Source organism: Colobus angolensis, unplaced genomic scaffold (assembly GCF_000951035.1).
Source record: "Colobus angolensis palliatus isolate OR3802 unplaced genomic scaffold, Cang.pa_1.0 Scaffold68, whole genome shotgun sequence".
NCBI lineage: Eukaryota > Metazoa > Chordata > Mammalia > Primates > Cercopithecidae > Colobus > Colobus angolensis.
In genome coordinates this window covers 1530131-1549270 of record NW_012120487.1, presented here as the reverse complement: position 1 = coordinate 1549270, position 19140 = coordinate 1530131, and the positions used below count along the sequence as shown (strand labels likewise).

General features: G+C 42.7%; 1 protein-coding gene across 2 annotated transcripts in view; it reads left to right on the top strand.

Moving 5' to 3' along the window:
* Positions 1 to 19140, top strand: part of AGBL4 (ATP/GTP binding protein-like 4) — a 1493990-nt gene that overhangs the window by 1366875 nt on the left and 107975 nt on the right. For both annotated transcript variants that reach the window (XM_011926237.1, XM_011926236.1), the window contains exon 9: positions 15728 to 15839. In XM_011926237.1, coding sequence (XP_011781627.1) covers positions 15728 to 15839 — 112 coding nt within the window. The remainder of the gene's footprint in view (positions 1 to 15727; positions 15840 to 19140) is intronic.

Genomic DNA, 19140 nt, shown 5'->3' with positions numbered 1-19140 from the left:
GATGGGAAGGCAGGAGCTTGGAAGGAGTAAAGGTCAGTGGTTGAGAAAATGGACTTGGGTGTCAGGTCAGATTTAAATTCTGCTCTGCCACCTACCTGCTGTATGACCCTGGGTAAATTACATGGCCTCATTAAGCTTCATTTTTCTCATCTGTAAATGGAGATGCTGTAGAGTTATGAGACTTTTGTGAGATAATGTATCTAAAGCACAGTGCTAAGCACACTGTAAGTTATAAATAAACATTTATTCCTCCTTCTCTTCTTCCTCCTCACTCCTCCACATTAAAGAAGCATATAATCCAATCTAGGAAGGCTGGTCAGGGAGATTTCCCAGATTTCATCAGCTAAGTTTAGATTTAATAATACAAGTACCTATTCTATGGCATTTATAGTGAACTAGAGAAGGTACACTCGAGAATTTAACAGCAATGGATGGCCACTATACCATGATAGATCAAGCTCTTTATGTTAAAGAACAGCACCATTTTCTAACTAGACTACTGTATATGATACCAGACTATGGTTTACAGTAAGAGTATATGGAGCCTATACCAAAGTTTATAGCAACAATATATAGCAACTATAGTATACGCTATGGTACCTATCTTTAACAATTATGTTGGATGATATAACAATGGATAACAGTTACCTTATACAGTAAAAGCACAGAGCAACTATACACTCTGTCTTTCTTACTGCACTCCAATTACATTGGCCTTCTTTTCATTTCAGGTCTTAGGTTTAATACCACTTCACAGAGAGGCTTTTCCAGGGCTTGCAATATACAGTAGATCTCCCATTACACTCCTTCATAGCACCCTATACTCTCCCTTTATGGCTCTTGCCCTAATTTGTAATTATGTGTTTATTTATGTGACTATTTGTTTAATGATTGTCTTCACCTTAGACTGTAAACTCCATAAAGTTAGGACTTTGTTTACCTTATTCTCTGTATCCCTAGTACCTGGCAAATGGGCTCTTGAAATATATTTTATTTTTCTATTCACTGACCTGAAGTTCACATATATGTTTCCAGAATGAACAAATGAACTAAACAATAGTGTTTAGTGATTGTGTGATAGCACAAAGCTACAGTGCCCCATGTAGAGTAACTAGGGCCAGATGCAGTCAGCCCCCAACCCTTTACCTTCATCTGCATGGCTCCTGGCCCAGTTGTTTTACCTGTATGTTGTTGTGACAGGAATACTGCTATGCTTTAACCTGATGAACTGCTGTTATAATTTAACAAACTGGATTCTCAGCCATGCTTAATTATTGTATGGAGCGTGATACTTTTAAAGGCACTTACAAAACCACATTTGGTCATAAAACAGCAACCAAGAAAGGAAAGTCAGTTTTTACTGTATCCATTTAAGCCATGCGGAAACAGGCTGAGAAGGTGAAGAGCCATGTTCAAGGTCATAGGGTGCATCTAGGGACTCTCCACACTTCCACACATTGCCTTTGCTCTATAAGCTATAGGCAGAAGTGGAGAACTGAGGCTCTAATTTTCACTACTCTCCTGAGCATTCTTATTTGTCCTTGGACAAGACACTTCTCTCCCCTGGCCTGTTTCCCTCCTACTCTCTTGGAAGAGGGAAGTGGGATGAAAGGCACCTTCCATCATTTAGAAGCATGGGGGAGAGGCTCTATCAAGAATGGGATGGCTGGCCGGGCGCGGTGGCTCAAGCCTGTAATCCCAGCACTTTGGGAGGCCAAGACGGGTGGATCACGAGGTCAGGAGATCGAGACCATCCTGGCTAACACGGTGAAACCCTGTCTCTACTAAAAACTACAAAAAACCAGCCGGGCGAGGTGGCGGCGCCTGTAGTCCCAGCTACCTGGGAGGCTGAGGCAGGAGAATGGCCTGAACCCGGGAGGCGGAGCTTGAAGTGAGCTGAGATCTGGCCACAGCACTCCAGCCTGGGTGACAGAGCGAGACTCCGTCTCAAAAAAAAAAAAAAAAAAAGAATGGGATGGCTACAGCATGAATGAAACTTGAGGACATTATGCTAATGTAATAAGCCACTCATGAAAAGACAAAGACTATATGATTCCACTTATATGATGTTCTTCAAGTGGTCAAATTCATACAGACAGAAAGCCGAATGGTGGTTACCAGGGCCTGGGAGGATGGAGAGAATGGAGAGTTACTATGTAATGGGCATAGGGTTTCGATTTTACAAGTTAAAAAGAATTTTGGAGATGGATGGTGGTGATAGGAGCACGTTATGAATGTATTTAATGCCATTGAAGCCTACACTTAAAAATAGTTACGATGTTAAGTTTTATGTTATGTGTAATTTTACCACCGTGTTATAAAAAACAATGGCATGGTTACTGACATTACAATGGGAATATTTTCAGAGAGCTCTGGAAGGATCTGGGACCTAGGAGTCTTGAGGGATGAATATTGTAACTTCAGGTATTACAGAGCCAAGAAGCTGCAAGCGACTCCTAGTTGGAAGGCAACTGGAGTTGGGGGATGATGGGCTGAACCAGGATAGAATCGGTTGGTAATTCTCAATGTCTTACAGAAAGCATGCCCACAATACATACTGCAGCATTTGCACACTCTCTTCCAGCTACTTCCTTGTCACTCCTTTTGCAGAGGAGAGAGCCCCTACCCCCACCTATACCCCGCTGTGCTTTCTGACCATGGGTAATGCACAAGTTGCCTGCATTTGAAAAACAGACTTTCCATCTCCGTGTAACAGTATGAAACCCTGTGTTGGGTTTGCATTTCTTAATTAGGTGCTTGTCATTGTGTATTCCACAGAGCCACGTATAAGTAAACAGTCATAGACCTTTGAATAAATTTATTGGTTTTATTTATGTTTCTGGGCATAAAAATCTATAATTACCAGGTACAGCCTCAGAATAACTGGTATTTAATGACAATTACTTTTTGTTACCATAGAAATGAGTCCAAAGTAGTTACCCATAATTTCTCGTTTCCCAAACCTCACACATGCTGAATTGCAATATTACCATAGTAATTGCCTATTAGTCATCATAAAATACGCAGTTACCCAAAAGATAGCAGGATGCTGTGAAATTTCTCATCTTCGGAAAATCTCAGTATTTCTTGGGAGTGTGGAGGTGGGGTGGGGAGGAACAGGCCTCTATGGGTGGTACAGAAATGATTCTGCGTTATAGCACAGACCTGCAGACCCCATGGTGGAAATGGAGGCTGCACGATCTGAAGACTCTCTCCATCATTATGGATCTTGGCCTTGGCAATCCTTATGTAGCAAAGGATGCTCCAGTGCAGTAAATCCAATTTAACTAAGGTTTGTTGAGGGCCTGCTGGGTGTCAGGCCCTGTGCTGGGCCTTGGCGAAGCAGAAGGAAATCAGAGGCAGTTCTTGCCAATAAGAAGCCCAGTGTTTCCACTAGAAATATGGGTGTGATGCAGAAGATGCTGAGAGATACAACAGGAGCTAATATGTAAGTGTCTCCTCACTGCACATTATGTGTATCATTTCATTTAATACTCACAGCAGCCCTATGATGGAGGTAGTGTGATGCTCCTACTTCAAGTAGAGGGGGAGGTTGAAGCACATAAGTACCACGGAACTTGCCCTAGTTGCTGACCCTAGGCTGCTCCAGTTTTAACCTCTTGATACACTGTATCTTGAAGCAGAGAGTACTTCCTTCTGACTGATAGTGATGAAGGAGGGTTTCTGATGAATGGACGATATATGAGTTCACCAGACATAAAAGGGAGATAGAGATTTACAGAACAAAACATCATTAACCATAGCATAGGGTAAACCACCAGGGAAGGTATGTCCAGCACACACCGCGCACACACACACACACACACACACACATTATAACTGGTCTACCTACCTCTTCCACCTCAAAATCTAGAGGAAGAAACATTTCAAACTATCTAAAAATAGAACAGAACCTAAAATCAGCCATATAAAATATAAATACATATCAATGTTCTATTTGTTCTGTAATAGCATAAAAACTGCCTATTTTTTTCATCAACATAGAAACAGAAAACAAAGATCCACAGCAAGTATTGCCCTGTTGAGAGATCTGCCAGCCCCTCCTCACTCTGAGCCTCCGTCCGTGCCCCAGTCACATTTCCCTGCTGGGTGCCTTATCACAGCATCATGAGAAACATTCAGCCCAGTGCCCTATCCAGGCCATGCCCCCTCTGCTTGCCCACCTCTAGGCACAGATTGTTCCCTCCCTTCCAAGGCATCATGCCGTGCTGATGCCACCTCTGACTGTTAGAGAGCACTTTGTTTTCAGGCTGAAGCTGCCAGCATGTAACTTCTGCCTCTGCCCTTTGAAGGATTATTCAAGGCCAGCCCATCTTTCACAGGGTAGCCTTCAGCCATTTGAAGATCATGTGTTCCCACCCTTCCCCACTCCCTACTCAATCCTACTACTGCTCCAGGCCAAACAGCCGTCCAACTTTTCATACATAATCTGAAATCCATTCCCCTTTCTGTCCTTCCTGCTGTCCTCTGAACGTGTTCCAGATGTTTGTCATTGTCTGTCTTTGAGGCAGGGTGTCCAGGACTGAAGGACGTCATTATAATGATAATAGTGATGATGACAGCTAACATCTATTGAGCTTTCCGAACCTGGCACTATTTTTGGCATTTTGCATTTGTTGTTTCATTTAATCCTTAGAACAAATGCATCATTATTCTCATTTTACAGATGAGGAAACTGAGACACAGGTAGATTAGGTACCCCCTTCAAGTTCATAGAACTAATTAATTCATGGACAAGGAATAGAATGGGGTCATCAGAAGCCTCATTCTGGGGACCACGCTTCTTCTGATACAGCCCACATGCACACATTGCTGTCTGACATTGAGCTCTCCTCAGCCTAAATCTTTAAATTTTTCCACTTGCTTTTCCACTAAGCTACAACTCCCCCATCTTCCCTTAGATCCTTACAAGAAGCCTGTGGTGTAGGCAGGGCAGGAATCACTCTCCTTCTTGAAGCAAAAAGGAAACCAAGCCACAGAGAGGCTAAGTAACTTGCTCAAGGTCACACAGTGAGTGAGCCACACAGTTAGTTCAGATAAAGCCAGAGTGACAGCAGGGGCCAGACAGACCCTTACCTCCCAGAGACTCTCTCCTGCTTTATGTAACCTGAGTGATGTTTCTGTGGAGGCTGAAAGGACACTGGGACTGGCAGTGTAATCAGGTGTCTAACCCACAAGTGCACACCGCCAAAACCAATTATTCAAATGAGCTTCCCAGCCAGGTTCCACGGAAAAGGCCAGATGGCTAGATGTCTGTGGAGGCAGCTCCTCATCTCTGTCCCTGCAAGCAGCTGAATAGCAGTTCAAAGTTAGAGTTGATAGCAAGTTGATCTTAATAATTGATTCTACAGTGAAGACAGGCCTCTGAGGAGACAGTAACCCAAAATTAGTGGCTAGGGAGTCTGGAGGAGGAAAACAATCTGATAGAATCAAGAACTTCATCATTTCTGGTCCTAGTTCCTAAACCACTCCTTGAATAGTGCCAGTTCTTTATGTAGAAATCCTTCAGTGGCTCCCCATTGACCCTCAGAAAGAACCAGAGCTCTTTAGCCTGGTATTTAGTGCCTGCACAATGGCCTCAAACTTTCTTTTCAGCTTCCTCTCCCACTGTCCACCTTGCCCCTTCCTGCATCCACTCCCATCTGTTCCTCTTGCCTTCCTGGGCTCTTTCCATTGTCTTAAACCAGCCTGCTCTTGTTCACATCTGTGCTTTTGCTGGCACTCTGCTTCCACTTGAGAAGACTTTTAACTGTTTCTTCCCTGTCTTCTTTTTGCCCTCTCCTGCCCTCCCAACCCACCAACCCATCCCCAAGCACATACTTTGTACCATGCACTGGGGAATATGAGGTGGGCTTGGCTCCTGTGCTGCCCTTAAGGAGTTCACAGTCCAGAGAAGAGATAACTGTGCTGATGGAGGGAAGCCCAGGGATTCCCAGGTTGTGAAGTCACTGAGGAGGCACCTCTTAACCCAGCCAAAGGGTTGGGATAGGGCAAGTCAGAGAAAATATCTGAAGGAAGAGCTGTGTGAGATGAATCTTGAAGGGTGAGTGGGAATTAGCCAGGGGAAGAGAATGGCAGCATGTTCCAAACCAAAGGAATAATTATAATAAATAACAACACAGTAATATAATAATACAAAATGTTAATTGAAAGCATATAGCTGCCAGACACTATTCTAAGTGTTTTATATGTAGTACTTCCACTAGAGTGATAATTAATCATACTCCTGCTCCTACTCTCATCCTATTCCTACAATTTAGAAGGAGATACAGGGATCAAAAAAAATAGGAGTCAAAATATTAGCTGTATTATTGATAAAAGCAGGACCTGGAAGGCATCATCTATATCTGTGGCCAAACTTGCCTCCTTTACTTCACTTCAAAATTCAACTTTCCCATCAGACACAAGCAGAAAAGGAGGCAAGAAGTTTCCTAGAAAGCACACCATGTGGCAGAGAGAAGACCAGAATAGACCCTTCAGAATTCCAGATCCCAAAAACACATGCTAGGAGGGACTAGGCCCAAACCAGCTCTGCTTCTTTTCTGGAGCTGACCAGTCAGATAAGTTCCATCTCCTTCCTTGGGAAGAGAAAACAAGGGAATGGAGAAGAAGACCCATTCTTTTCATTCCTGAGGACTGAAAGTACCATTGGCATTGAAAACAATGGGGAGTTCCTCCCGACAATCTCATGAACCTACAAGATAGGTCTTGTATTACCCTTATATTACAGATAAGGAAAGTGACACTCAAAGAGAGGTTAAGTCATTTGCCCAAGTACTGCCTTTAATAGTAGGAGTTCCAGGAATTACACCCAGAGATTTGACCCAGAGCCCTGTGAGTCTTGCTGCTTGAGCCCTGAGTGAGTGAGTGGAGATCCTTGAGGAATGCCAGGTGCTCTGGTGTGGTTGTTGCATGTAGTCCAGGCTGCATCCTACATAGGGTAAAGTCTGGGCACCACACAAAGGAGCCAGCTAAGAGGGCAGGTGGAGGGTGGAGTGCAGCACAGGCTTGACAAGCCTTGAGACTTGGTGGAAATGCATCAACCCACAGAGGGGGGCACCTTTTTGTTATTGGCTCACAGGCCCTATCATGTGCTACCCTTGCATAGGGCACAGATTGACATCATAGTGTAAGAAGTGTAGGAATAACTGAGGACCAGATTGTGAAGGATCCTGAACATCATACCAAGAGCAAACCACAAGAACAGCTAACATGTGTAGCACTTATCTCAATCTAGATGGTGTCCTGGGCATTTTACCTATATGATTTCATTTAGCCCTCAAAACAACCCTCTAAGGTAGACAAAATTCCCACTTTCTGTTAGAGCTAAGACACAGAGAGGTTCAACCACAAAAATACAATGTGTTGGCCAAGCCAGGGTTTTATCCAGGCCGTGTGGCTCTAGAGCCCACACTTGACTCAGAGCCATTCTCAGGCTTGGTGCAAGTAGGTGAGAGCCTTGCTAGCACCCAGGTCTTGTGAAGACATAAAAGACTTTTATGCCCCCTTTTTTGTTTCCTCTGTCCTTTTTCACTTAAGAAACTGAAATGGTGAATTTTTAGCCTCAAGGGCCAGTGTATTCCTTCAGAAAATGTCCTTCCTCAGACCTTTCAAAAAGGAGTAAACTCCTTATCATTGTTCTTATATAGAGAAAAACAATCCTTTGGTTCTGGAATGGACTTCCCATTCTACCCCTGAATAGCCGTGTGACCTTGGCAGACCCTTTCTGCCCTCTTGGCCTCAGATTCCCCGTCTTTGAAATGTGGGGATTGGGTTTTATGAAATCTCAGGTCCTTCCAGTTGGTCACTGACTCTAAGAATTAGATTTAAGTTGCAATGCTGGAAATCCACCTGAACCCAGTGTTTGTTGCTGCCAAGCAGGAGACAAGATGAATCCCTGGAGTATATGCTCTGTATGGGAAGGGAGAAGGCACGCTAAAGTCTCTCCTTACCCACTAGGAAGAATTTCTTAGGGTTGGAGATAATCCCTTTTCCAGATGTGATCTGAACACCCTTGTCCCCAATTGTGCCACTTTGCCAAAAAGGCCACCATTATAGGGTAAAGACCTTGCTGAACGAACCTTGGAAGAAGAAAAACTAAGCACTCATCTTGGCTTTGCTATAAACCTTGGACACATCCAAGGCTGCTCCATATGGATGTGCAGTTTGTGCACTGTACAAATGTTCAGTGGTCAAGGGGTCAATGGGGCCTATGGGCTATGACTCTGCTCTCAATCCAAAGTCTGGCCAAACCAAGTGGCGTTATTCTGTACTTTACCCACCCAGAAACGGCACCTGATTGCAACTTATTACCCTAGGTGGTAGGGGGCAGCACCTTTCGTCAATTTGCATAAAGGTACATTTTATGTGAGTCCCTCATTTGAAACTTAGATTTACCATTTAAAAACTATAGATGTTGCATCTACCTCTCACTGCACATGAGGGATAGTCCCTCTATTAGGCTCTTACCTGACTCCTAGGACTGCAAAGGCAAAGTATAATGGTGGCTAAGAACATAGGCTTTAGAGTTGGGCAGACTGGGTTCAAGCTCTGCCTCTGTCACTTGTCCTTGCTGGACCATGGTCAAATTACCACTTCTGAGCCTCTATTTATACAGTTCAACTGAGAGTCAGCTGTGTACGAGACACTGTGCTAGCACTGAAGACCCAGTGACAAATGAAATAGATTCAGTTGCTGCCCTCTCAGCACTTTCAGGTCTTTAAGCAAACAGATGAATTTGTCCTGGGTCACAAAGCTACTAGATGGCAGAACTGGGACTCAAACCCAAGCCTTCTGCCTTTGAAGCCTATGTTCTTATCCACCTTCCTCTCAGTCTTCACAGTCCTGGTCACAGACATCTCCTCATCATGATGATCTAAGAAGGGATGTGAGGAGAATGCTTTAAATATCTTGGTGGTGGTGATGGAAAGGGGATGTGTTATGATTATCCCTTGTGTTTGGGACAAAGGGCACTGCCTGCCATCCTCCATCTACACAACAGCAGAGCCCAACCCACATGCTAAGCATTTTTCAGGGGCTGTTGATGACAGATTATCTGGCATTCTGACACGGGCCAATCAATAGAGCTGGAAGGTGCCTCAGGCCAAGGGCAATTGAATCCCAACCTTTTAGTGGCATTAAATAAAGCAATATTTATTTTGCTTTTGGTGCAAATATACCTAATCCAATCCAGCTCATTGGTAATGCTGAAAAACTGCTGTGTTTGGGGGACAATTGCAGGCGTACCTCATACATCTCTGCTTGTCAATGCCACTGCTCCTTAGAGCAGCCTCGCGGTGCTCAGGGCAAGATTGATCAGGAGCCGCCAAGCTGCCTTTTTCTCTATCCTTCTTCAGAGGAGATGAAAAGGAAATCATAAGGAGGGGAATTGAAATCATTGCTCTCATTCTAGCTGCCATTACTGCAAACAGGGATAAGGCATGATGTCCTTCATGAGATGGAGCTATTTATTTGCGATTTGAATAACATTCTCTGGAACTATTATATCTCTGCCATTGGGCAAACGAGAAAGAGAACAGCATAAGAAGATCAGACAAATGAGTAGCTTAGTGTCTCTTTTATAAATCACACAGACTCACAGATGGCTGGGGGACCTCAAAGGTGACTGTGAACCATCCTGTCATCAACAAGACCTGGGTTCAAATTCCAGGTCTATATCTTACTAGTTGTCAAGTGACCCTCTCAAGATCAAATCTTTCTTGGATTTTATTTCCTTATTTATCAAATGTGGATTAATAATACCTATCTCATTTGATTATTGTGAATGAGTCTAGCATTTAGTAGGTGCTTACTTTTCAAAATATATCTGAAAGTAACTATCTAACCCATGTTTGCAAACCTGCAAGGTGTTCATCCAGGCTTTTGTTAATCTGTTCACTCATTCATTCATCCAATAAATGTATTGAATCTTCTCTGCACCTGGGTTTATAGTAGACAGTGTTGGAGTGGGGGTGGGAAAGATAACTCAGACATTATCCCTGCCCTCATGGAATTCACAGATTAGAGGAAGAAAGAAAAGATACTTAAGAGTATCTCCAACTCAAAATAAAGACATTATATATTATGCAGTCATATGTAAATTTGGCCTCTATGGATTTGCATTTTCTAGAATGGTCCTAATGTGAAAGATTATTTCGCACTGGTACCATAAATAGCCCCATTCTTGTCAGAACATAGGTCTTGATTTTGAGCTCATGTAAAAATTTCATCTTAAAAACAAGTAACAGAATACAAGAGCACCAAGGAGATAGAGACACAGGGCAGGGACCCAGGATTTTGCATTCAGTGACTCTAAACTGGCAATCATAGGAGTGAGAGCCTGGCATCTGGAGGCCACCTTATGCATTCCTCTGTTTTTAGGCAGCTGCTTTTTGGTCCTGAAACCAGTAAAGAGAAAGAGCCTGTACCAGCCTTGGCCTCTTGTGCATATAGTCAGTTAGGGACACAAGCAGAACATACTAGCAGCCTGTTAGAAATATGCATAATTGCTGACCATTCTTACTTCCCTAACTTTGCACATGCTATACTCTTTCCCTGGAATGCTCTCTCATGCCCTGACTCTTGGCAAACTCCCATTTGTGTCCCACACATCTCAAATGTTGAGCAATGCATGCAATTAATGTTAAGATATTGGTCATCCTTGACTAGTTGGTGTTTCATTTTAAAATTCTATCAACACTTTTCTTAGAATATTTTGTTTTCTTTGAATTTTAACTTAATTGGAAATATATGCTTCCTCCAAGTCCCTTACTCTGGGAATAAAAAGCCCAGTTATTGATGCTTTAGAATCATATACTGAGAAAGCTGAAAGAGATCTCTGTGAGTGAAGTATAGCATTTCATTTTACAAATAAGTGCATAGAGCCTAGGGAGGGGAGCATCTTGACTTTTCCAAGATGACATAGACATTGGAAGTGCAACCTGTACCCCAGGCTCCTAACCAGGGATCCTGCATCTTTACTAAGATGTTTTGTTCAGTAAATACTTAATGTAAGGATAGATTGAGTACCATTAGAAGCATTCGTTTAAAATCAGCTCAAAAGGTGCCCATGCAGGTACTACTCACTGAAGAATATCACAAATGCTTTAGCTTCTAAAAAGCTCTAGAGTCTCTGAGGATTGAAGATGCCTTTGAATCACCAGTTACATTCTATTTTTATTGGCAGGCTAGTCTAGGAGTTGACCTTTCAGGATCTCTGACCTCTAACACTTTTCCTTCAGTTTTGAAGTCCTTTTTTGAATCAAAGAGGTTTCCTGGAAGCAGCATAGCCAAGTGGGGACATTATGAGGTTCAGGGATAGGACACCTGAGTTCCAGTCTGGGCCCTTTAGAGTACTTGTTATGTAGCCTTGAGAGAATGGCTTACCTTTTCTGGCCCTCAACACTCCCAGTAGAAAATTGAGGTTTATCATGTGACTGAATGGTTGTGAGAACTACATCATATGAGACAGGAAAATGCTTAGGAGGAATGAAATGTTTGTTCAACAACTACTTCTTCAATGTCTGCCATGATCCAGGCTCTTTATCAGGCACAGGAATACCAACATGAATAAGATAGCATCCTTGCTCTTGAGGAATTCATGGTCCAGTGGAGAAGCGGACTCAATAATGACCACATCTTGTGCTGTAGCCACTTTGCTGGGGGAGAAACAGATGCTATGGGAGCAGAGGAAAAGCACCTACCCCTCATATGCAGGGAGTGAATGTCCTCTTATACTTCCTGGAGGAGCTGATATTTAAGTTTAGACAATTTCAACAGTGCTACCATTATCACCACTTCACTGTCGTCACTGGCTATCATTTGTTCAATGTTTATGTTTTTCTGAGAATTCTGCTGATCCGCTTACAGACATGTGTGTTCATGTGTGCAATCCAGAAAGTCAGGGTGGTTATCCTCTTTATATCTATGACAAAACAGAAGCCTAGAGGTGCATTTCAAACAAAGAAATTTTAAAAAGATCATACAGCTGGTGAGGAACACAGCCAGAACTTAAACGTAACTATAAGTCCCAAAGCCGCTGGTCCCCACAGTATAACCCTGTTGTTCTGTGCAACTGGGCAAGACTGAGAAGGATGGAGGAAGTGACTGGGAGACACATTCAGCTAAAAAGGAAAAAATAATTTTCTAATGGAAGATTCAAGAATGAGATAAGCTAACTGGAAAGGTAGTGAGTTTTAGGTCATAGAGGTGTCCTAGAGCAAGCTGGTGACCTGCCCAAGACAGTGCTGAGGACATTCCTATTTGGGGGCAGAGGAGAGGCACATAAGTAAGCATGTCTAAGGATACAGTTGTTTTATGATTACATCCTGTTGTCAAGGGTAATATGCCTTTCTAAATATTTAGATGCTCAGTGAGGGCTGGAAAAGCTCTGTGAGCACAGCAGCCAGACCAATGATTCCCTCTGTTTGTTGAGCAGTCATTGGGAAGTGGACAATATAGGGGTCTGCCAGAATTTTCTATGAATTATTTCATAGGGCCATCTGATTAGGGATGCCTTCAGCTAAAGTTAACAAGGACTGACTCTAGCCACTTAAGCAAAAAGGGAATTTATACGAAGGGGCTTACAGAATCACACAAAAACTGGTAGCCAGACTTGAAAACCAGAGCAATTAACTAAGCAGCTCTGAAGCGTCAGAATACTCTGCCTCTGTTCCACAGTAGCACTGCTGCACAGCACTCCCTGCTGCCTCACATCACCCAGTCCCAAGTTTACGTCCTGGGCAGGAGTGGCTGGTGTCTGAGCCCGGGTTTCCCATTGCTGCCCTGGCTGCCGGGGAACAAAGAGGTAGAATCTGGCTGGCTTCCATGCAGGGAGATAGGGCACAATCATGGCCTTATCTTGTAATGATGAGAAGCAAACTCACCCCACCCAACCCCCCATCTAGTAACAGTGTTAGATGCTGGGCATTCCCCAAAGAACATGGACAAATGTCTCCTACACTTGGGAGGGAACAGAGCATGGATTTGAACTCAGATCTGCCTAATTCCAGACTCAAGGAAGAGAAAAGTTCATCCCTGACCACTGCTGCCCATTCCAGCATCCTATGGACTGTGAAACTATTAGTCCATGTCATTCACATAGGACAAAGCATAAAATAATAATACAGTACAATAAAAACAACAATATAGCATTTTTGAGTTACCATTATGTACCAAAACCTATACATTAGCTCATTTAATACTCACAATATTATCCTGCGTTATAAATCAATATAAACCTGTAAGCATATCTTCTTCCTCCTGCTGGATTATACATTTCTTGAGGTTAGAGAACATCTCTCATCAATCACTCTATCCCAGCAGCACTACCATGGAGCTTGATGTGTAGAAGTTTCTTAGTAAAACTGTGATGAATTGCTATATTTAACTCTTGCCTCATCCTTGTTCCCTAAACCAGTCTCTCCTCCTTAATTTCCTTATACATTCTCAAAAGCAGACAGCTTGCTTAAACTGTTTGTTCCCTAGAAGAGCATAGACATTAAAGCTGGACAGTCCTGGGTTTGAAGCCTGCTCCTCCATATGCTGGCCAAATTACCCTGAGCAGGTTTCAGATGAGTGTGGCTGTGAGGCTCTCTCTGTCTGTCCTTAATCACTTTCATGAGTAGCAATACTTCAGATAAGAATATTTAAAAACTGCATCGATATGTCTGTAGATCAAGGCACTAGTCACAGCAATGAATGTTTCCTTTCTGAAAGACAATCTAGTGTAGTCCGAGGAGAGCAGAGTAAGGAGAGCAATTGGTAAGATCTTGGACTCTGAGAATCAGGTTAACCTGAGCTCAAATTCTAACTCCATTACATAGTAGCTCAGTGACCTTAGAGAAAGTTATTTACATTTTCTAAGCCTTTGTTTTCTCCTCTGTAAAATGGTACTACAGGGCTTGTATGAGATAAAAGCGAAAATGAAATAAGATAATTTGTATAAAGTTACATAGTAAGCACTTCTTAAATGTTAACTACTGCTGCACTTACCACTATAAGCTCAGAAAGAAAAGATGGCAGGAACTACATCAAAGGCTAATAGAAGTTATATTTGAGTGATAGGAAGATGATGTTACTTTTTTTCTTTTTTGCTTTCTATGTTGAGGACCATTTTTCATTTGTAATAGTGATTTTATAGTCAGTCAATCCTCTTACCAAGCAATTCTACTTCTGGAAACGGTTCTAAGAAAAAAATTCTGAAATGTGGAGAAAACTTTAGAGATTAGAGAATTCATCAGTGCATTTTGAAAATAGTGCAGCATTGAAAACAAAATAAATGTGCCACAGTGGGGAAATGGCTAAATGAATTATGGGGGTTCATATAATGGGATAATATGTCATATTATAACACTATTACAATGCTAGTTACAAAGAGTTTACTAACAAAGAAAAATGCTCATGTTGTAATGGCAAATGAAAACGGGACCCCTTTGCAAGTTCAAGGTCAGGAGGTAACTTGCTGGCCTAGAAGGTGAGCATCAGTGATCCCCTGTGTTTAAAGCACAGAGAATGGTTGGTATCTAGGCATCACTGCTCTTTTGGAAATCCTGGAACACAGAGAACATTTTTGTGCGCTCCTCTCCACTGAGGATGTGGGGTAGGAAGAGTGCAGACCATGATGAAAGAGGTTCTTGAAAAGCTTGTGGTCTATTTGTGGAAGCTCCTTCTCTACTTGTAGCTGGGGGAAATTTAGGCCTTGAGAGAACAAGGGACTTGCCCAGGGTCACATAGTACACCATCAGCAGAGCAGGGGACCTGAACTCAGTGATATCTCCTCTGCATACCCTGGGGGCATTATCCCACACTCACGAAGGATGGACTTGCCAGAGAGGCTAGGCAAGATGCTAGTGAAAATCTGAATGTGGAGCGAAAGGATGTTGCTGGAAGTTTCCACATTATTCTCCTCTGGTTCTCACTGAGACAAAAGTAGCATAGTGATAAGAAATTGGGTTCTCCCAGTCCCTCCAGGGGCTTTGAGGAAAGAGACATTTGAAAAGAGAAGGCTTATGCCCTGGTCTCCTCAAATCCACACATACAACTGGCTCTCAGGCTCAGCAAAGGAATGGAAAGAACATAACCCTATGTAACTGGAGAACTTGAATCCAAGTCCAAGTCTAAAATTTCTGGAAATCTCCAGTCTTCTGCTGTACACTGTCATGGGAGGTGAGGTGGGAGGAGACAAGAAGAAGACAAGAAGACCAGGTAAAATATGATTATAATTCTCTGGGCCTTGGCCCACACTTAAGGTGATACCAGAGGAAGTGGTAAAAAGGTGTTGGGTTATGGTGTATTTTGAAGGTAGAGACAATGGATTAGCTATAGGTGTGAGCAAAGAGGCATAATGGGAACACCAGTAGTTTTGGCCTGAGCATTTTTCTCAGCTGCAGTGTGCAGATGTGCATATGTGTCTATGGGTCATGTGTCTATGGATGCTGACATGAGGCTACACAACAGAAATACTTTGGAATCTCTCTGTGACTCAGTTTCTTCCTCTGCAAAGTGGAAATTGCAATAGTAGTGACCTCACAGGGTTGTTGATGGCACTGAATGGATTAACTCATATAAAGTACTTAAAACTGTCTCTAGAAAATGATAAATGCTAGGTAAGTGACATAATCACTGCTCCTACTCCTAAGCATATTTTGACAAGTGAGAAGCTCAGCTTGTCCTGTCTATATTGACTCTTACTTCGGGTACTGCCTAGGTGTTCTCTGATGGGGTTTGATCTGAATCGTCACTGGCTGGATCCCTCTCCATGGGTCCACCCTACCCTGCATGGAGTGAAACAACTCATCGTCCAGATGTACAACGACCCAGTAAGTAACTGAATGCCCTCCACAGCTGCTGATCTATGGCTTGATCTGGGAAAGGGAAGCGTTGTATTGGGAAAGTCCACTAGAAGTTGCAAATTAGGAATACATACTTAAAACCAGGGAGGCTCTAGGCCTGCTCTTCTCTGAATCCAACAGACCCAAGGACCTTCTCCCAATCTCTTTTCCTGCAACCTCTTACAAATAGTGGATTCAGTTGTGGAGGCCTGGTGGGTTAAAGGAAATATATTGGAGTGTATCCATATTTGTCAAGGATCTTTGGTTACAAGCTAAAGAAATACAACTTGAATTAGTATAAGCAATGTAGATAATTTATTAGAAGAATACCAAGGGCATGTCATGTAATTGAAGACTGTAAACTGGCTTCTTCTACACATTGGGAACATGACTGGTGAGTGTCACATCCAAAGGTTCTCAACACTACAGCAACTTATGCTCATTTTCCAGTTCCAGTTCCAAAAGGATTGTGATTGACCTAGTTGGGAGGACATGCCCACTTCTGGACAATTCAGTTCTGGCTCAGGAGAAAGAATATGCAAGGACAAGGCAGCCTCTCTGGAACCACATGGTTGGAGTTGGAGGGTGGGTTGGTACCTGTTTTCAGAAAAGAGGGCCTACCATTTCAGAAGAAAGAAGGGGACATAGGCAGATAGAGCAATGGATATCCACACCAAGTTTGCTCCCTGGGGCAAGTTCTTGTTTAATAGGAGAAGACAGCGGAGTTTCATAGCTTAGAGAAGTGAAGCAAACTACAGTATTCTGTCTCTAAAGAGCAATCGCAGAATGGGTGGGACAGACCTTTTTTTCAGGTTGGGGATATGGGAAGAGGTAGAGAAATAGAACTTTTTAACAACTAAAGCTGCTTGAGAATGGAGTGTGTGTGTGAGCTATGAGCTTTGCTTTACTAAAAGTGTTCAACTTTTAGTCCTGTGTCACTAAAAGTGTTCAACTTTTAGTCCAAAAGGGTGCACAGAGGAGACTCAACTGTTGGAAGACATTCTAGTGAAATTCCATTTGAGTCCCTTCCAACTTCAATGACTGATTTTATGGCCCATGATTGCTGTCAGGTGAGAGATGGTGATTTCTAAGACAACAAAGGTCACACAGTTGGGGTAATTCAGAGATGCACCAATGTAACCCATTCTGCTTACCCTCTTTGAGGATCTCAGTGAAATTTCCTGAATTAAAGAGCAACACAGGTATTGATCAGATTAAGCATTTGTGCTTAAAAACAAATGCATATATTAGAGCAGGGATTAATGAAAAAGTCAGTCCTGAGGTGCAATGTAGTTTTCTTGGCTATGAAACTCAACTGTTATCTTGGTCCTCCTATGTGAATTTTGCTTTCCTAGGTCCTTTCACAGTATACCTTTTGTGTCACGGCTTGCATAACCATAACTCTAGGATATTTGCCTCCTTCCCCAGCTCATCCTTCTTTGTCTATAAAAGAAGGTGTGAACTGTGCTCACCAAATCCATATGCAGAGATAGAATGATTATGGTTTGCTGCCTTTCTCTAAGCTTTGAAACCCCACTGTCTTCTAGTTCTTACAGACACGAACTTGCCCCTGACCTCTCAATGTCATCCTGATCAGCTTTCCTTGCAGACAGAAGCTGCTTCTGATTTTCTCAGGAAGTATCTGTAGTCTGCAGAATTCTGCCCTCCCAGGCTTCTGTGTTGACTGCAGTTTCCCTGATAGAATCGCAATACTTCCTTCTCAAGGAGAACAAGCTCCTACATTTTTTTTTCTGATTTGGCTGATAATAGATATTCAATAACTGCATGTTGAGTTAAATTGGATTGAACACAGAAAATCCTATTATGCCAAATGCAATATGGCTTATAGATGCAAAACAATTATTTCCAGGTAGGATGAAGAGGCACAGTAAAAAAACAAACCAAAAAAACATAAAAATGACATTGGACCAGAAGGAGTGACAGAATGGAAACCATTCAACAAAGTGGTATTTTAGATAAATCCCCAAAGAGAGAAATGGGAGTTTGGGGGCAGCCTGGGGGAGGAACACAAGGGAAATAGGTTAGGGTTGCTACAGAGGAAAAGGCTTCAGCATGCCATTGCTGTCATTGATTATTGATTTACTCACAAACAACTGGGTGCTCGTTCATGCTGCAAAACACAGATCCAGCCGGAGTGAGTTACAGAGATGTTAGGAAATGATTTGCATCATGAATACATTGATCATCGGCTGGTTAGATCTTAATAAGTACACCTTGGGCACTGAGTTAGTTGTATAAGCCATTTTCTTACTGAAAGGCTACTCACTTATGCCTCAAGCAAGGGTGTGGAGCACTAATATAGGAGTCAAGCTGGCCTGAAAGAGGATCCCAGCTCCCTTGGTTCCTTCCTCTCTTCCCCACTCTCTCTTTCCTCACTCAATCTTTTATTCCACTTTTTCCTTTCTTCTTTACACAAATGTTTATTTATATATGGGTTTTCTATGTGCACTGAGGTTCTAGTAGTGAAAAAGAAAAACCCCAACTCTTGCAATATAGTGGGGAAATAGACTTTAAACAAGTAAATACTGATAAATATATATTTATAAGATGTGTCAGGGGCTACCAAGAACAAAAGCACAAAGTATGACTTCTAGGGTAGAATGGTCATAAGTCTTGGCTTTCCTGGGGCAGTTCTGGTTTATAGCTGTTGTCCTGGAGTATCTTTTAACAACGTCCTCTTTTCACTCTCAAAACTGCTCTGATTTGGATGATAAATTATACACTCTCTCTAGTTAAAAATGATGCGAGGCCACACGCAGTGGCTCACACCTATAATCCCAGCACTTTGGGAAGCCGAGGCAGGCAGATCACCTGAGGTCAGGAGTTCAAGACCAGCCTGACCAACATGGCAAAAACCGGTCTCTACTAAAAACACACAAAAAATTAGCCAGGTGTGGTGGCACATGCCTGTAATCCCAGCTACTCGGGGGGCTGAGGCAGGAGAATTGCCTAAACCTGGGAGACAGAGGTTGCAGTGAACCAAGATCATGCCACTGTACTCCAGCCTGAGTGACAGATCAAGACTCCATCTCAAAAAACAATAATAATAATAATAATGCAAAAACACCTAGCACAGTGCTGGTGTGTAGCAGACCCTCAACAACCATTACCTGGATCTGATATGAATTCACATTTGACTTCAGACATCTTTGTGCCCAGTTGCAAACACTGCAATGCCCTGAGGCGTCTGCCTTAACAGCTTTAAGTGCATTTCTGCTCCTGAACTTCAGTATCACATACACAGTCACTCAACCCTGAACTATCTGAA